This window comes from Phanerochaete carnosa (assembly GCF_000300595.1).
Source record: "Phanerochaete carnosa HHB-10118-sp unplaced genomic scaffold PHACAscaffold_12, whole genome shotgun sequence".
Taxonomy (NCBI): domain Eukaryota; kingdom Fungi; phylum Basidiomycota; class Agaricomycetes; order Polyporales; family Phanerochaetaceae; genus Phanerochaete; species Phanerochaete carnosa.
Genome location: NW_006767639.1, coordinates 1,016,727 through 1,030,887, shown reverse-complemented (window position 1 = coordinate 1,030,887; position 14,161 = coordinate 1,016,727). Strand labels below are relative to the sequence as shown.

General features: G+C 55.4%; 4 protein-coding genes across 4 annotated transcripts; 1 reads left to right on the top strand and 3 right to left on the bottom strand.

Annotated features, from left to right (window-relative positions):
• Nucleotides 1-1,225: 1,225 nt before the first annotated feature.
• PHACADRAFT_213982 (uncharacterized protein) lies at nt 1,226-3,318 on the bottom strand (the record flags this gene model as incomplete). Its single annotated transcript, XM_007401364.1, has 4 exons — nt 1,226-2,163; nt 2,216-2,709; nt 2,765-3,139; nt 3,198-3,318. 4 exons carry the CDS (start codon nt 3,316-3,318, stop codon nt 2,110-2,112), a joined length of 1,044 nt encoding a protein of 347 aa, XP_007401426.1. The 3' UTR covers nt 1,226-2,109.
• A 1,142-nt stretch (nt 3,319-4,460) lies between these two features.
• PHACADRAFT_153718 (uncharacterized protein) lies at nt 4,461-9,099 on the top strand. Its single transcript, XM_007401363.1, has 22 exons — nt 4,461-4,776; nt 4,829-4,952; nt 5,006-5,042; nt 5,097-5,193; nt 5,246-5,332; nt 5,389-5,407; nt 5,453-5,606; nt 5,659-5,774; nt 5,829-5,868; nt 5,926-6,060; nt 6,120-6,283; nt 6,337-6,390; nt 6,446-6,490; nt 6,539-6,887; nt 6,939-7,028; nt 7,085-7,353; nt 7,406-7,574; nt 7,627-7,678; nt 7,729-7,798; nt 7,851-8,608; nt 8,663-8,717; nt 8,779-9,099. Exons 1-22 carry the CDS (start codon nt 4,637-4,639, stop codon nt 8,929-8,931), a joined length of 3,177 nt encoding a protein of 1,058 aa, XP_007401425.1. The 5' UTR covers nt 4,461-4,636; the 3' UTR covers nt 8,932-9,099.
• Nucleotides 9,100-9,891: 792 nt separating this feature from the next.
• On the bottom strand, nt 9,892-11,942 carry PHACADRAFT_264858 (uncharacterized protein). The gene is made up of 7 exons (XM_007401362.1): nt 11,590-11,942; nt 11,373-11,535; nt 11,137-11,312; nt 10,800-11,076; nt 10,284-10,731; nt 10,176-10,227; nt 9,892-10,119 (listed from the first exon to the last, which is right to left on the bottom strand). The coding sequence occupies exons 4-7, from the start codon at nt 11,063-11,065 to the stop codon at nt 10,082-10,084; spliced, it is 804 nt and encodes a 267-aa protein (XP_007401424.1). The 5' UTR covers nt 11,066-11,076; nt 11,137-11,312; nt 11,373-11,535; nt 11,590-11,942; the 3' UTR covers nt 9,892-10,081.
• A 1,715-nt stretch (nt 11,943-13,657) lies between these two features.
• Nucleotides 13,658-14,021, bottom strand: PHACADRAFT_264856 (uncharacterized protein). The gene has a single exon (XM_007401361.1). The coding sequence runs from the start codon at nt 13,973-13,975 to the stop codon at nt 13,748-13,750; it is 228 nt and encodes a 75-aa protein (XP_007401423.1). The 5' UTR covers nt 13,976-14,021; the 3' UTR covers nt 13,658-13,747.
• Between the last annotated feature and the right edge of the window lie 140 nt (nt 14,022-14,161).

Below are 14,161 nucleotides of genomic sequence, written 5' to 3'. Positions count from 1 at the left end.
CTGCCCGCTTGGCACAGAACATAGTCCAGAACCTGGTGCAATAATCGGCGCCTGTTAATGCTTCGACGTTTTTCTCGTGACGTCCTTGAGCAAGAAGCAAAGTATGTACTTGCATGTGCGGCTGCTGCAGTGACACAGTTGGACATGGTACTGAAAAGGAGAGGCATGAGTGTTAGGTCGACGAGTGAAAGTACAGATGATACTTGCACTTGAGAGTAGGTTCGGATAATCTGTGCTTGATTTGACTCACAGTCGATATGGGGGAATCGAGCACGCAAGCTATACGGAAGGTAGGCCACCAATTGCGCTCAGCTTATAGCTTCGGGCTGGTGACTCGCCACTGGTGGTCGGCCATCTATCAAAATACATGATGTATCCAATTCCGCATGTGCGGCCTGTATCGATAGTGCTCCGTTGAGGATTTCTAACGGCTCAAGAAAGCCCGGACCCTGAAGAGGCTGGCCCGCAGACCCAAGTGCGACTTGACCCCATTGCGAGCGAGCATCAGATGCAGTCCGAGACCGAGATGGACCCTATTAATTCGTGATCCGCCAACTTTTTGCGCCTCAGCACTCCAGGCTGTGTTCGCTTCCCATAGAACGCCATTCGCGAGGAGTAAAAGCGACTTATCTAGCCTAGGAAAGCGGCGTTGATACAAGGCCAACCAACGAGTGGCGCCCGCGGGCGGAATACCCCGGCGGACCTTGTGTCGGGCCCCTAACAATCAAAAGTTCTGCTCTGCATTTTCAATATTCGCTGCGTCCTCCGCTCGGCTTTACTGCCCCGCCACGAACGCGGCTACCACTAAACTTGCACAATGTCTTCCAAATCTAAGAGTCATTCACGTAAAAGCTCTGATTCTCTAAAAGCTCCTTCTCGTCCTGCTCACCACCGCATATCTGCACTTCGGAAGGTTCGAACACTTGGAAGCACCTCCGCCAAAGCTGCCACCGATGGGACTGCCAGTGGACTGTCTATCATTAGGAACATATCCGAGGATTTGTCACTTCGTCATGGCATTCGCAGAGAATTCTGTGCAGGGGAACAGGCAGACTATGAGAAGCGAGTCCTGCGCACACTCGTCTACATCGAGTACGCACCTTTAGGGTCACTCTTCTCGCATTCGTCGAGATACCTCGGCGAGATGGTGTACCAGATGATGAATTGTGAGTTAACCCCGTGTGCGCCGTTGCGGTTGTTAATATTAATACGTTATTCCTCGCTAGGCCTTCACCATCTGTTCTATGACGCAGGAGTTCTGCATCAAAATATCAACTACAGCAATATCATCGTTGCTGGAGAGGGGCCTGATGGCAAACCCCTATTTGTGCTCAACGACTTCGACCTTGCTACAAGAGTGACAGCTAGCGGGACACCGATAGCAGACGCGACATCAAAGCGCCACAGGGCTCGCACACTCCCATTCACGTCCTGGGAAACCCTCAACGAGCCGCACACTATCTACGAGAGACCTATCGTACATCGCCTGCGGCACGACTATGAGTCGTTGCTGTACGTGGCCCTATGGTGCTCCTTCATGTGCGAGGAGCCGCCCTCTCGGCTCAAACAACGCATCATCCGGCAGGTGCTAGATTGGGAGTTTGGCCCCCTTCAGATGTTGGCCGTGATCAAATTCGAGCTCCTTCGGGATGCGCGCTGTAGCTGGGCCAAGGGGCTTCCTGGCGTGCCGATGACACCTCTTTTCGAGCCGTGGAGGCCCTGGTTCGAGGCGTGGATCGATGCTGTCTCGCCTGCCGTTCTCCTCCTCCGCAACTACTCTTCCGACTTGGACATGGTCGCGTCGTCTCCCCAAGACACTGCGGCTGTAAATGGCTGCTGGTCTCGTGATAACATACTGGAGGCCCTTCGTAAGGCAGAGCCCACACTAAATTATTGAACTTTGTTTGTGTGATGTTCTCGTTAATGACGTATGTGTGTGATGTCGCGCCTTCTGTAGTCAAGTCCTCGATACACTCGTCATTCAAGCCAACGAGTCGTCTCCAGGCTGTCATATGCAAATACATACATTTTTGTCGGTGATACACGACCACCTCCGCACAGCAAGCAGCTATTCAGGGCGATCCAGGCTATCCGGAATCCCGGAACTACTTAGATGTTTTCACACAGGATTTGGACCATACGCTCGGGTTCATCCCAGTGATACTGTCGATATTGTCAGCTGCAAGACAACACCGCATCCTGACAGGCCACTCACAACATGATTGGCGCCCTCAATCTTGACCAGCGACATGTCTCGCCTTCGTTGCCCAGGGGCCGTCTGCTCCTGCAGGAGCTCGTGCAGAACTTTTGCCGACCAGACCGTCGGCCAGGGGGCGCGGTCGCACCACAGCGCAACCACCTTCACGTCCGGGAACACGGGATCTGTGTCGAAGAGTGTGCGGTGGAACTGGTGTCTGTGGACAGACAGCGGGACCTGCATGGCGGTGGCGCACGCGCGGAAGAGGTTGTCCGGCTCGAAGATGCGCTCAGAATCTTCTGCTGCCATCGCGTGCAGCGTCGGGGGCCGCTCCTCTCTGCGGGCGTGGAGAACCTCTGGCGTGATGTGCGCGACGTCGGGCACGGCGGTGTAGTAGCCCGAGACCCAGCTGCCGAATGCTGCGGGCATTTCTCCGTCCAGAACCGTCGGGTCGTTGAAGGGCGTGGGCAGCCCCACATCCGGGTCTTCGCCGTACAGGAACGCTGGAGGGTCTGTAGACTCGGACGCTCAGGTGTATCGAGGAGCGCGCAGGTCGGATGCACACACCATGGGCAAATGCCGTGCGGAGGTACGGCTGGAGCGCCGCCCTCTGCGCGTCGTCCAGGGTCTTGGGGTCCCCAAAGATGGAGAGGAGGCCCATGGTGCCAAATGACCACGTCAGGAAAGCGAGTCCGCCATACGCCTTCCCGTCGCGCATCGTCCGCGCGGGGATCTTGAGCACTTGGCACACGTACACGAGGAACCCAGCGAGCTCGCGTCCCGAGCTACGCACCGCAGAGGCCTGCACCTCGACATCGTCGCCCACGAATGCCGCAAGCTCTGCAGTCGTGTACGGTGTCGAGCCGGCGTAGTCGCGCATGTTCATGGCGATCAGGCGCAGGCCGTGTTTTGTGGCGTAGGGAAACATGCGCTCGAAGATCCCTGGGGAAACAGATCCAGTCAGCCGGTAGATGAGGAAGGACGAGAGAAACACGCGGACCGCTGTTAATGGTCGCCCCGTGGACAAGGACGACGGTGGTGTAATCCGATGCTCCTGGAGGAGCGCCGCTATCGGTGTAGTGGAGAATTATGCCCATCTCATCTATGCGCGCGAAAGGCATGTTGGATGGTGAAACTACAGATCAAAAAACTAGGCTCATACCTTATATACGCCGTGGCTCCAAATGTAAGAGTTGTTCGCCCTGAGCTCTGTCAATGTGATCCAATACAATGCGACGCCGCAGGCAACAGGCTGTGACTGCGATAGCCGAGCCTGCAACATACCCCTGGGCATGGAGCTTGACCTGCGGCGCACTTCGCACAAGGCGCACTGGTGACATGCTAAGATAACGAATGCTGGTTCGTGCTGTTGTCACACCTGTCAAACGGGACATGCGGCAGACTGCTATACCCGTTGCTATACCCGCTCCACGAGCACAGTCTTCCCTGGACCTATCCAAGTCTGAGCGGGCCAGCGCGTCGCAATCCAGGTTCGAGCCTGGTCGGCTTTTCCAGGTACAAACCGCCGCGGGAGATATTGAAGCTATGTAGCGCCGGATGACGGGTGTCGGAGTGGGGTGTCACGGAAGGACCCGAGCCTGATATTGCCATCATTATCGGCGGAGGAAGGCGTCCCCGTATAACCTCTACGGTGAACAGATTTAAATAGCTGAAGGCGCGATAACAACCCAACTCCAGTTCATTTAGGATGGTACCTATCCTGTTGAGCACGCGATGCCAGGTCCCCACGTTGAGAATGATGTAAACTCTCGCAGGTCGAGCGTCGCTTGAGGATGCAGCACACGAGCACAGCTGGGAGGGGAGATGACCTAGACATTTCATGCATGCGCGCCGCCGCTAGTCTTCATAAACCTTTGAAAACTCACTTTATGAGATCTCTGAAGAGCCTTCCAAGCCTGACGAGTGACGGGCTCGCGGCTTCAAGCAGCCTGTAGCGCTAAGATTAGATTACAGATAGCGCCTCGCCTTATCTCGGGATTTGCCGGACTAACCTTGCAGGTCGCTTGTTCCTGGGTGCCCACGGTCTTCCTGTGCCCACTCGCGCAGCCCAAGCCGCCCCAGCATGTAAATCGCCGTCTGTGACCGCGCGCCAGAAAGGCATATGAAATTCGTCTTGTGCTTGCTCCCAGTGTTCCGCTCGAAGATCAACATTGACCTCGCTAATCGTTCAAATGAAGGGCTAACGAGCAACTGATGCTTCATCATAGATATGTACCCGTCGTAAAGGAGATGGAAATTCCTCGACGCACGGGCTTGAATTAACTGGCTCACGGTATCGGTCAAGCGTGAGCAAGGGAGCATGCCAGCCTCTCAAGAGGCCACTTGACCTCGTAGAGGAGCGCCACGAAACAGTTCTCCAAACCGTATATAAGACGTGCTACGGACACCGATGAGCTATCAGTGTCCCACAGCACAACCATGACCACTCCTATCCCTTCACCACCGTCCATCCCGTTCTTGGGTCATGCGACGATGATCGACCGCGAGGTGGCGATTCACTCCTACCATCTCCTTGCCAAGCAGTACGGCGAGATTTACCAGCTCAATTTACTCGGTAAGTCACAGCTACGGCTACGTTTTGTGTGGATTCTGACCGTTCTGTGTAGGCAGCAAGATTATCGTCGTTTGCACCCAGGAACTTCTGCACGAGGTGTCAGATGAGAAGCGGTTCCACAAGACTTCACGTGCGGCACTAGACCAAGTGCGTAACGCCGTTGGCGATGGTTTGTTTACGGTAAGGATCCTGCCGTCAAAGGATCAGCGATGGCTCCTAACTCGGTAATGTAGGCTCATGTTCCACAAGAGCAAAACTGGTACCTCGCTCGTAAGTGTGCACCCTCTGTTATCGAGGCAATCCTGAACGACGGTGCCCTCATAGATCGCATCCTTATGCCTGCGTTCAGCACGATGAACACTCGGAACATGTTCGACGACATGGTGGACGTTATCACTCAGCTTGTACAGAAATGGGAAAGGTGGGCGCCATAAAGCCAAAATTGACCGCGTCAGCCGACCACCTGTCTGTAGGTTCGGGCCCCGCTACAAGATCGATCCCGCCCAAGACTTCACCGCCCTTACCTTCGAGGCAATCACCTTTTGTGCGATGTCCTACCGGTAAGTCGTGGCGCCACGAAAAGTGACAAGCTATTTATGTCTCTTTTTTGTGCCAGCATGAACAGCTTCTATGTCGTAAGTCCCCGTTAGCAGCTAAAGCAACGTTCTTACCCTGCGCAGGAAGGGGTGCATCCATTCGCTCGGGCCATGGCCGACTTCCTCTTTGAGAGCGGCAATCGCGCCCTCAGGCCTGGGATCGTCCAGCCGTTCATGCGCGGGACGAACTCGAAGTACGAGGAAGACAACAAGATTATGCAAAACTATGTCAACGATAGTACGCTTCTATGCTCGTCGCTCAAGTCAGTATACTGATGGTGCGACGACAGTCTATGAGCAGCGTAAAGCCAACCCGACGGACAAGAAAGATATTCTGAATCTGATGATGCACGGAAAGGACAAGGAGACGGGGCAGGGTCTGTCGGAGCAGACCATCAAGAACAACGTACGTTCCACAAGGCATCTGTATCTCTGCCCTTGCTCAAGCTTCTCACCCTAGCTTCTCACCTTCCTCATTGCCGGCCACGAGACCACCTCAGGTTTGTCGTTCCTTGCTTTCCATCACGTCTCTTTGTAATAATTTCACCGAACGACAGGCATGCTTACTTTTATCATGTACTACCTCCTCAAGACCCCCGAGGCCATGCGCAAGCTGCGCGAGGAGGTCGACACCATGATCGGGAGCCGTGCGATGACCGTCGATGACGTCCACAAGCTCCCCTATCTCATCGGTACTGCCACCGCTCACGTCCAGCACGCGCAGAACTGACCGTTTACCGTCGATTTGCAGCGGTGATGCGAGAGTCACTCCGTCTTGGACCTCCGGCCCCCATGCGTGGCACGGCTCCGAGTGAAGACACGCTGCTGGGAGGGAAGTACGCGGTCAAGAAAGACGACAATATCTACTGTGGCATCTACATGATCCATCGCGACCCCAAGGTGTGGGGAGAGGATGTGCGTGCGCGTCGTCCGCGGGTTCCTGGAGACGTGCTGACTCGTTCGTGTAGGCCGAAGAGTTCCGTCCCGAGCGGATGCTCGATGGCAAGTTCGAGGCGCTCCCGGTATGTCTTTGTCTAATGAGCACCCCGAGCGGGGCACTGACCACCTGACTCCTAGGCTGAGGCGTGGCAGCCGTTCGGCTTCGGCATGAGAGGCTGCATCGTACGTGCCCCCGCTACACCCCATGTTCCCTGCTGACAGGCTGCGCAGGGCCGGCCGTTCGCCTGGCAAGAGGCCCAGATCACGCTCGTCTACCTCATGCAGCGCTTCACGTTCGTCATGCACGACCCGTCGTACGACCTGCAGCTGAAGCAGACGCTGACGATCAAGCCGCACGACTTTTACATCCACGCGATCCCGCGCACGGACAAGCCGTCGATCGTGCCCGTCCCGACGCCGTCGTCGACACTTCTGCGAGACCAGAGCGGTGTCGCTCCTCAGGCGGCGGCGCCCGGGGATGACGGTGTGGGCAGAGAACTGTTGTATGTGCTGTATGGGTCGAACACGGGCACGTGTGAGGCCTTCGCGCAGAGAATCGCGTCGGACGCTGCCGCTCATGGTGAGTCGCCCCTGCCATTCTCATGGAACAAGGCTGACGACAGCATCTCAGGTTTCAGGGCTACGATTGGCACGCTCGACTCAGCCTCTGGTCACCTGCCAAGCGACGGCCCCGTCGTCATCGTCACCGCATCCTTCGAAGGTGCGCACTCCCATAATTTCGATGACACCTCGCAGTACCTAACCAACTCCCTGCAGGCCAGCCTGCAGACAACGCCGCGCACTTCGTCTCGTGGCTCACCGCGCTCGAAGGCGCGGCGCTCGCGCGGGTTGCCTTCGCCGTCTTCGGATGCGGCAATAAGGACTGGGCAGGCACGTACCAGCGCGTCCCGGCACTGTGCGACGACACGCTCGCCGCGCGCGGCGGCACACGCGTCGTGCCCCGTGGTGAGGGCGACGCAGGCTCGAGCGAGCTCTTTGAGGCGTTCGAAAAGTGGGAGGCGGGGCTCTGGGAGGCGTTGCAGAAGGTGGGTCATATCGGAGAAGCGTTGCGGTAGCGTGTGCTGACTGGGTTTGTAGGCTTATGGGACGACGAAGGCGGAGGGCCTGGCGGAAGGCATTCAAGTGCAGACGGTGGACGCTGGGACTGCAAGAGCTAGCATCCTCCGTCAGCCTGATACTTCGCTGGGCACTGTGCTTGAGAACAGGGTGCTCACTAGCCCTGGCGCGCCAGCGAAACGTCATATCGGTGGGTCATTCGCTAGGCAGTGGAGGTGCGATTCGCTTATGGCTACCTTTAGAATTCCGGCTTCCTGAGGGACTTACCTTCCGCACTGGAGATTACCTCGCCATGTAAGCGCCCTTCAGTATCTCATTTTCTCCTGTCTGATCCGTGAATGCAGTCTTCCGACGAACCCGCAACGAGATGTACAGCGTGCCCTTTCTCACTTTGGTCTACTTGCCGAACAAGAGGTGCGCGCATTGCAAGATTTATCTTGCGGAGTTGAATTTGACCACGATATAGATTACTATCTCGGCAGCTGGACCATCCCCCTTGCCGACAGGGCGTCCTATCAATGTCTCGTCTCTTCTCAGCGGATACATCGAGCTCTCTCAACCAGCGACCACACGGGACCTGCGTGTCCTTGCCGAAGCGGCCAAATCCGAAGAAGCAAAGACAGCTCTGAAGGGCCTGTCGGACGCCTACGCCGAGAAAGTCCAAGCCAAGCGTCTCAGCGTGCTCGACATCCTCGAGGAGCACCCGCAGACCAACATCTCCTTCGCGCTCTTCCTTCAGCTGCTCCCGAGCATGCGCGTCCGGCAGTACTCGATCTCGTCGTCGCCGCTTGCGGACCCGCAGCAGGTGTCGCTGACGATCAGCGTGCTCGAGGCACCCGCGATCTCAGGGCGCCGAGAGCCGTTCCTCGGCGTCGCGTCAACGTACCTCGCAGGCCTGCGCCCCGGCGACCGAGTGCAGCTCGCGGTGCGGCCGTCGAACGCGGCGTTCCACCCGCCCGCGGATCCGAGCGTGCCGCTGGTGATGTTCTGTGCAGGGTCCGGCCTGGCGCCGATGCGCGGGTTCTTGCAGGAGCGTGCAGTGCAGAAGCAGTCCGGGCGGGAGGTCGCGAAGAGCATCCTCTTCTTTGGGTGCCGGTCGCCGTCGCAAGACTTCCTGTACTCTGACAACGACCTCAAGGTGTGGAGCGAGTTGGGCATTGTCGATGTTCGGCCCGCGTTCTCGAGGGATGCAGACCATTCCGCCGATTGCAAGTACGTTCAAGAGTAAGCTGGTGATTTCTTTTTGTCAACAGACGGCCGAGCTGAGCTATTTTGAAGCCGTGTTTGGGCGGACCGCGCCGATATTGTCACTACCTGGAACGCCGGCGCGAAGGTCTGTACGCCAGATAATACGCCTTGTGCGGTACACTGAAGTAACCATCTTGTTTCCGTAGATGTACGTTTGCGGCGCAGGTCGCATGGCCGCCGCAGTCAAGGAAAGACTGGTCAAGATCGTGCAGGCCGAGCGAAACCTCGAACCAGCTGAAGCCGCCGAAACATTTAACAAGATCGTCAAGGGCAGATTCGCCACGGATGTCTTCGAGTAGGCAGATACAGAGCAGTATGGCACACAGAGATGGCACCGCTACAAAGCTGACAATTCTTGTTTCCTGAGAAAAAAAGTATCGATGCATCCATAACGAATTGTACTTGTATTACTAGCTGTTTATCTCTCTGCTGTAGTTGTCCAATCGAACTATTTTGCTTCAGAGAGAGAGTTTTCAAACCGCCTGTTCGTCTTGAATGAGTGTTCTGAGTGGCTATTCTCGTGCATACGTTAAATAAATAAAAATGCTTATTTAGAGGATCGGTATAATGCCTGGCCAGCGAATATCAACTACTGTCCAGATACCTGCACATGTTCGTATCGGACGCCCGGTGTAACATGTCAAAGTCTCCTCTGGCCCAGAATAAAATAACAACGTTGATGAAAGCAGAGACGCCGGGTATCAATGAGAACTAGTACTTCAAGTGCTTTTTTGTCCATTGTTTTGAACTGTACTACGGGCGGGACGAAACAGGCACGCTCTCGTGGATATATGCGTATCTTGAGTACACCCATTGAATGTCGTAGTATAACGTGTCCACGTCTTATATCGTGTATGATATGGTTACACCTGCATTTCTGCACCTCGGAGATTATTATCAGAGCTGACACATGAGGCTCTTCGCGAAGCGAACGACGACAGATTGTGTTAGGAACTAGACAGGCGTCTTCAGATTTTCTTATGCCAGGTTCCCGGCGGAACAGCAAAGTGCTGTGATAGAAAATGACCAAATATATTAGGAAAAGAGGTGCCAGGAATCGGAGGCGTCCGAAGTGCTGCAGGCTCGCGGCGGACATGCGCAGCACCAGCGGCATCCACGGGCCACTGGCGCAGGTCGAACCCTGCAGCGGTTGCAGGCTTGGACTGCGCGTCGAATTCTCGGAGATAGTAAGGGTTTACCATAGCTGAGCCAAAAATATCAGGGAGTTGAAACAGCTCGTTAGACACATCAGATGCGGCAGGTATTAACGTGATTCGATTAAGGTTCGCGGGAACCAGCACATGCACTTAATGCGTACTGGGAACCAAAACCACTACAAATGCTATATCTAAACAGTATGAGAAGTCGAAAAGTCGTGGAGCCGAGGGTCTAAGGCTCTACACAAGCATCTACGGAACTCGCATCTCACTTCAGGCGCGGCTTAATCACTTAGAAGATGGTGTCAGCCCAAGCACCACCGTACATCCCTGCAAATATGCACCGGTCAACACCAACTCGCGATTAAAGCAGAGAGTAAACGTACAGAAGTTCAGCGTCGACTTGACCAGAGTGTCGGGCTGGCCAGGAGTGCAGTTCTGCAACCGACGTCAGTCTCTGCAATGATAATCCCAGCAGGCAGATCGTCACGTACCCCAACAGGGAAGTTGCCGTCGTTGGAGTGGATCCGGTAGATCTGGTCCGCAAGCATGCCGTCTTGTGTGCCGTTGACCACAATCGCAGCCGAGCTGATCCACGGCGCGTCGAAAGTCGCGTTGTCCGGAGACGGGACCATCGCCGTGTCCCCGCCAACGACGAACGCGTTCTTCACGTTAGGGTCGTTCATCAGACGCTGCTGGCTGAAGTCCCACACGGAGTTGATCGCAAGCGGGTTGGTCGGGTCGAGCGGGCTCGGGATCCAGTAGTGGATGCCGAGCGAGAAGTTGGAGCTCACGCCCTGGGTCGCGATGTTGATGACCTCCTGCGGCGACACGCCCTCGCCGGCAGCCTCCCAGAAGTTGGAGACGAAGGTGGTGAAGTCCGGGACACTCTCCATGGGAAGGCAGGAGATGTCGAAGAGCTCGGTAACGGCACCGATGTTGCTGTGGAACACGAAAGATTGATTAATACTAGTGCAGCTAAAGTTGGAAGGGAAAAAGAAAAGACGTACAAGTAGGTGCCGTTGTCGAGGCAGCTGTAGTTCTGGTAGCCGACGGACAGGGCGACGAAGGTGGGGTACTCGGCGACGGGCGGTGTCAACTTGTTGTCTGCTCCCAGCATCTCGTTGAACATGGACTCGATGTCGAACCCCTTGGTGGAGCAGATCGACCCCTGGCCAGCACGACTCGGTGCGTCGCACCGTGCCTCAAGCGTGGGGGATGCTTGGGCAAGGAAGGGGAGGCAGAGAGCAGAGAGCAGCGTGAGGGCGGACAACATGGCTGGGTCGGCTGGGGAGAGGATGCTTAGTGCACTGAAGGACTACGACGACCCCTTTCGCGTTTTTATACCCTATAGGCTGGCCCTGAGGCCTGAGTTGGCTGTAAGCCTAGTGCGGCTGCAAATTACATCGTCCGACGTGCGTTCCAGGGCCCACCCGTAATGCGACAAGGAACGGAGGCGGAGACAGTGGGGGGCGGGAGTACCGCGCCTAGGAGTGCGCTCGGGCTGCGTCGGAGAGCAGTACCTGGTGTGTTGCGCACTTGGTCTCAGATCACAGCAAGCCGGATAGCATGTTTCGCCTTACCATCGTCTGCCCTGACATAAGCACAGCTTGTTATATCGATACTCGTATTCCGGAGAGGTCAAAAGAGCGAAGAGTAGATTGGACTTGCATGATCTACCGGTAAGAGGCGTATCCGGAGTCGGAATGCACTGTCGACGTTTGCCTACGGAACTGCGGCGGGACACTGTTTGGCATCTTCATTAGCATGGTGGCGGGGAACAAATGCGGATGGACAGACGAAGCTTTTGGGAATTCCTTGATGAGCTGCCGACGCAATGGTCGCGGGCCCGCGGACGCCTGATAGCAGCGATGTGATGCAACAACAGCGATAGCTCCCGTGAACGAGCATCAACATCGGCACAGCACTACTAGGTAGACAGTTACATGTTCGCGCACAACTTGGGTCCCTCGCCCATTCCAACGCCGCCCCAGCCTCTAAGGGCCACCATGGGTGGAACCGACGAGAGAATGAAGCGATACGACGCACAGCAGATTCCATTCTGTTCTAGGGGCCATATTAGCTTTGTGGCGACGGTTGTGTGGAAAAAGAAAGCTTGGCCGTGAGAAGCCTTCACAGAAGTGACAGATCGCAACACTTCTCCTCAGGGTCGGCCAGCGCTCTGGGACAGTTTTTAATTGATGCCGCTTTCCTCTCAATCCCCAAGTTTCCCGACCGCATGATTGACGAAGGACTAGTTGACCCTGAAATCCAAGATCTAGACAATCGGCCGACATAAACTGACGGAGATTGTAAGAGATTATCCGACAGATCCGCTTCTCATACATACCTCATCGAAGAGCCTAGCCGCTGTACATCCGCCAGGTTCCTGACAGCGAACCGGAGTTGCAGACTGCAAAGCCGATTTATCCGATTGTTGCGAGGCCATACCTCAATGAGATATGTTTCAAGACATGAAAGCGGATGCGCACCCTAACGTCTGGCCCCGTGCCTGTAGACGCTACGGTATACCGGAGACCGTGAGATGCGTCGGCTGTTGAAAGTGCACCAGCCCGCTTTTCCACCGCGACCCTCGAGTTAAAAGTTTCGGGGACTCCGAGCCTGCAGCCATACTGGGGCATGCAAGTCTCATGGTCTGTGTCGTTCTACGGATGACATCATTGTAGGGGATATGCCTGACGGAAGTCAATACAATTCAGACGACGGTGATTACGACGCGGGAAACTACACGGACTTCCCACCATAAGGTATGCCCATAAGCGTCTTCGTCTGAGGCGACGTGGACTGCATGTTCTTGACGGCCGATCTAGATGTGCCTGCGGAGCCCTCTCTGTGTTCTCTTCGAGCGTTTAGGCTTCGTGCCTCGGAAGCAGGTTGCAGACATCATTGGCTTAGTTAGGCGAGATGGCGAACCTCTGTTTGTAACAGTTCCTCTGAACGATACCATTGGCATGCTGAACATCGTCGACCGGTTGGCTGAGCTCAAGGAACGGGGTAGCGTGAGCTTGCCTTAGGAAGACGGGTGGTGCTCTGGTACACATTCTCACGCCCCCTGCGCGAAAGCACTGGTGGTACTCTGACGGTTTGCCCTCCACGTAATGCAGCTTGCTGCCGCTATTGTCGTCGATGCGCATCGTTGTAGTTGCTAGTTGAGCTGTATCTGGTGATTACTATCAGTGTATGTGGAAACTTAATCGGCGACTGTTTTCGTACTTCGCCGTGAAAGGGCAGTCGAAGGAGATCTGGTGGATGGTTGCGCTGCCGAGATGGTGGCACTGAGCGTCGCGATAATTACGAAACACGAAACGCCGGCAAAATGTCAAACCAAGCGGTATAGTCAGGAAGTTGTTCGGACTGCGTTACAGTGACATGAGAGGCTTTGAATGCGTCTCTCCTGGCGGAATGGAATGTCAGTTTCTGATGTTGCCCGGGTCACAAAACGAATATTACCGCGAGGTTCAGAGCCGACAAGCTCATGACCACCTGTCATCCGGTGCGAGAAAATGCAGAGAATGTAACGACAACAGCTCACCATCCTCAGTGTAGAATTTCACAGTGAATGGTGATACATATCCCCTACGTGACGGTTAAAAACCGAACGTAAGTCAGAGGTTGCTGCCCGCACTGCAAGGACTTGGCCTTAACCAGTCTTTTGGGCCTAAAGGGCCACAACGTCAATGCGCGCACAAGAAAGGTGTATATGTCCGTAACATACCCAGAAGGACCCACGCGCGGAGCTGCCACAAGGATAGACGATGCGTTCCTGGATCAACGTGATTCTAAGCTTAATGCTTCTCCAGACACCCCGGTACGGGATGCCGCCAATGTTGAGCGAATGGCTAGCATATATTCACCTTCGTTAGCGCGTACGATAACTTCGATGGCATGAAAACTCATGCAGGGTCGGGGATCGGCTGCCCAAATTTACTGGTATAAATCACGTTTCATCCTTGCACGAGCCCCGCGATGCGCATTGCGGTAGAGGCGGGCCTGTCGTTGAGCCGTCATGTGCAACGACAAGTGCCAGGGAGATGGTGGATGGTGAGAGAGATAGTACGTCCGCAACGGCGCTACCGCCGTTTTTGAGGCTAACGCGAAAAGGAGCGAGTTCGTCGCTATGCGTCACTAGTACTGTCGCCGTTAGGAATATGCACCTGCCAAGCATTCTCTGTGAATGGCCAGAGAATATGGCACATAAGCTCGACTCGTTTCTGAAATAGTGGCCCTTCATAGCTTGACGCCGTCATTGTCTCTGTCATACATCCGTACTTAGCTCTCACGGCCGTGTTGATAAGACGTGGGCATATTCCTCAGGTGTTGAGATCTTCAGACGTCTGCTGAAGGTAGACCC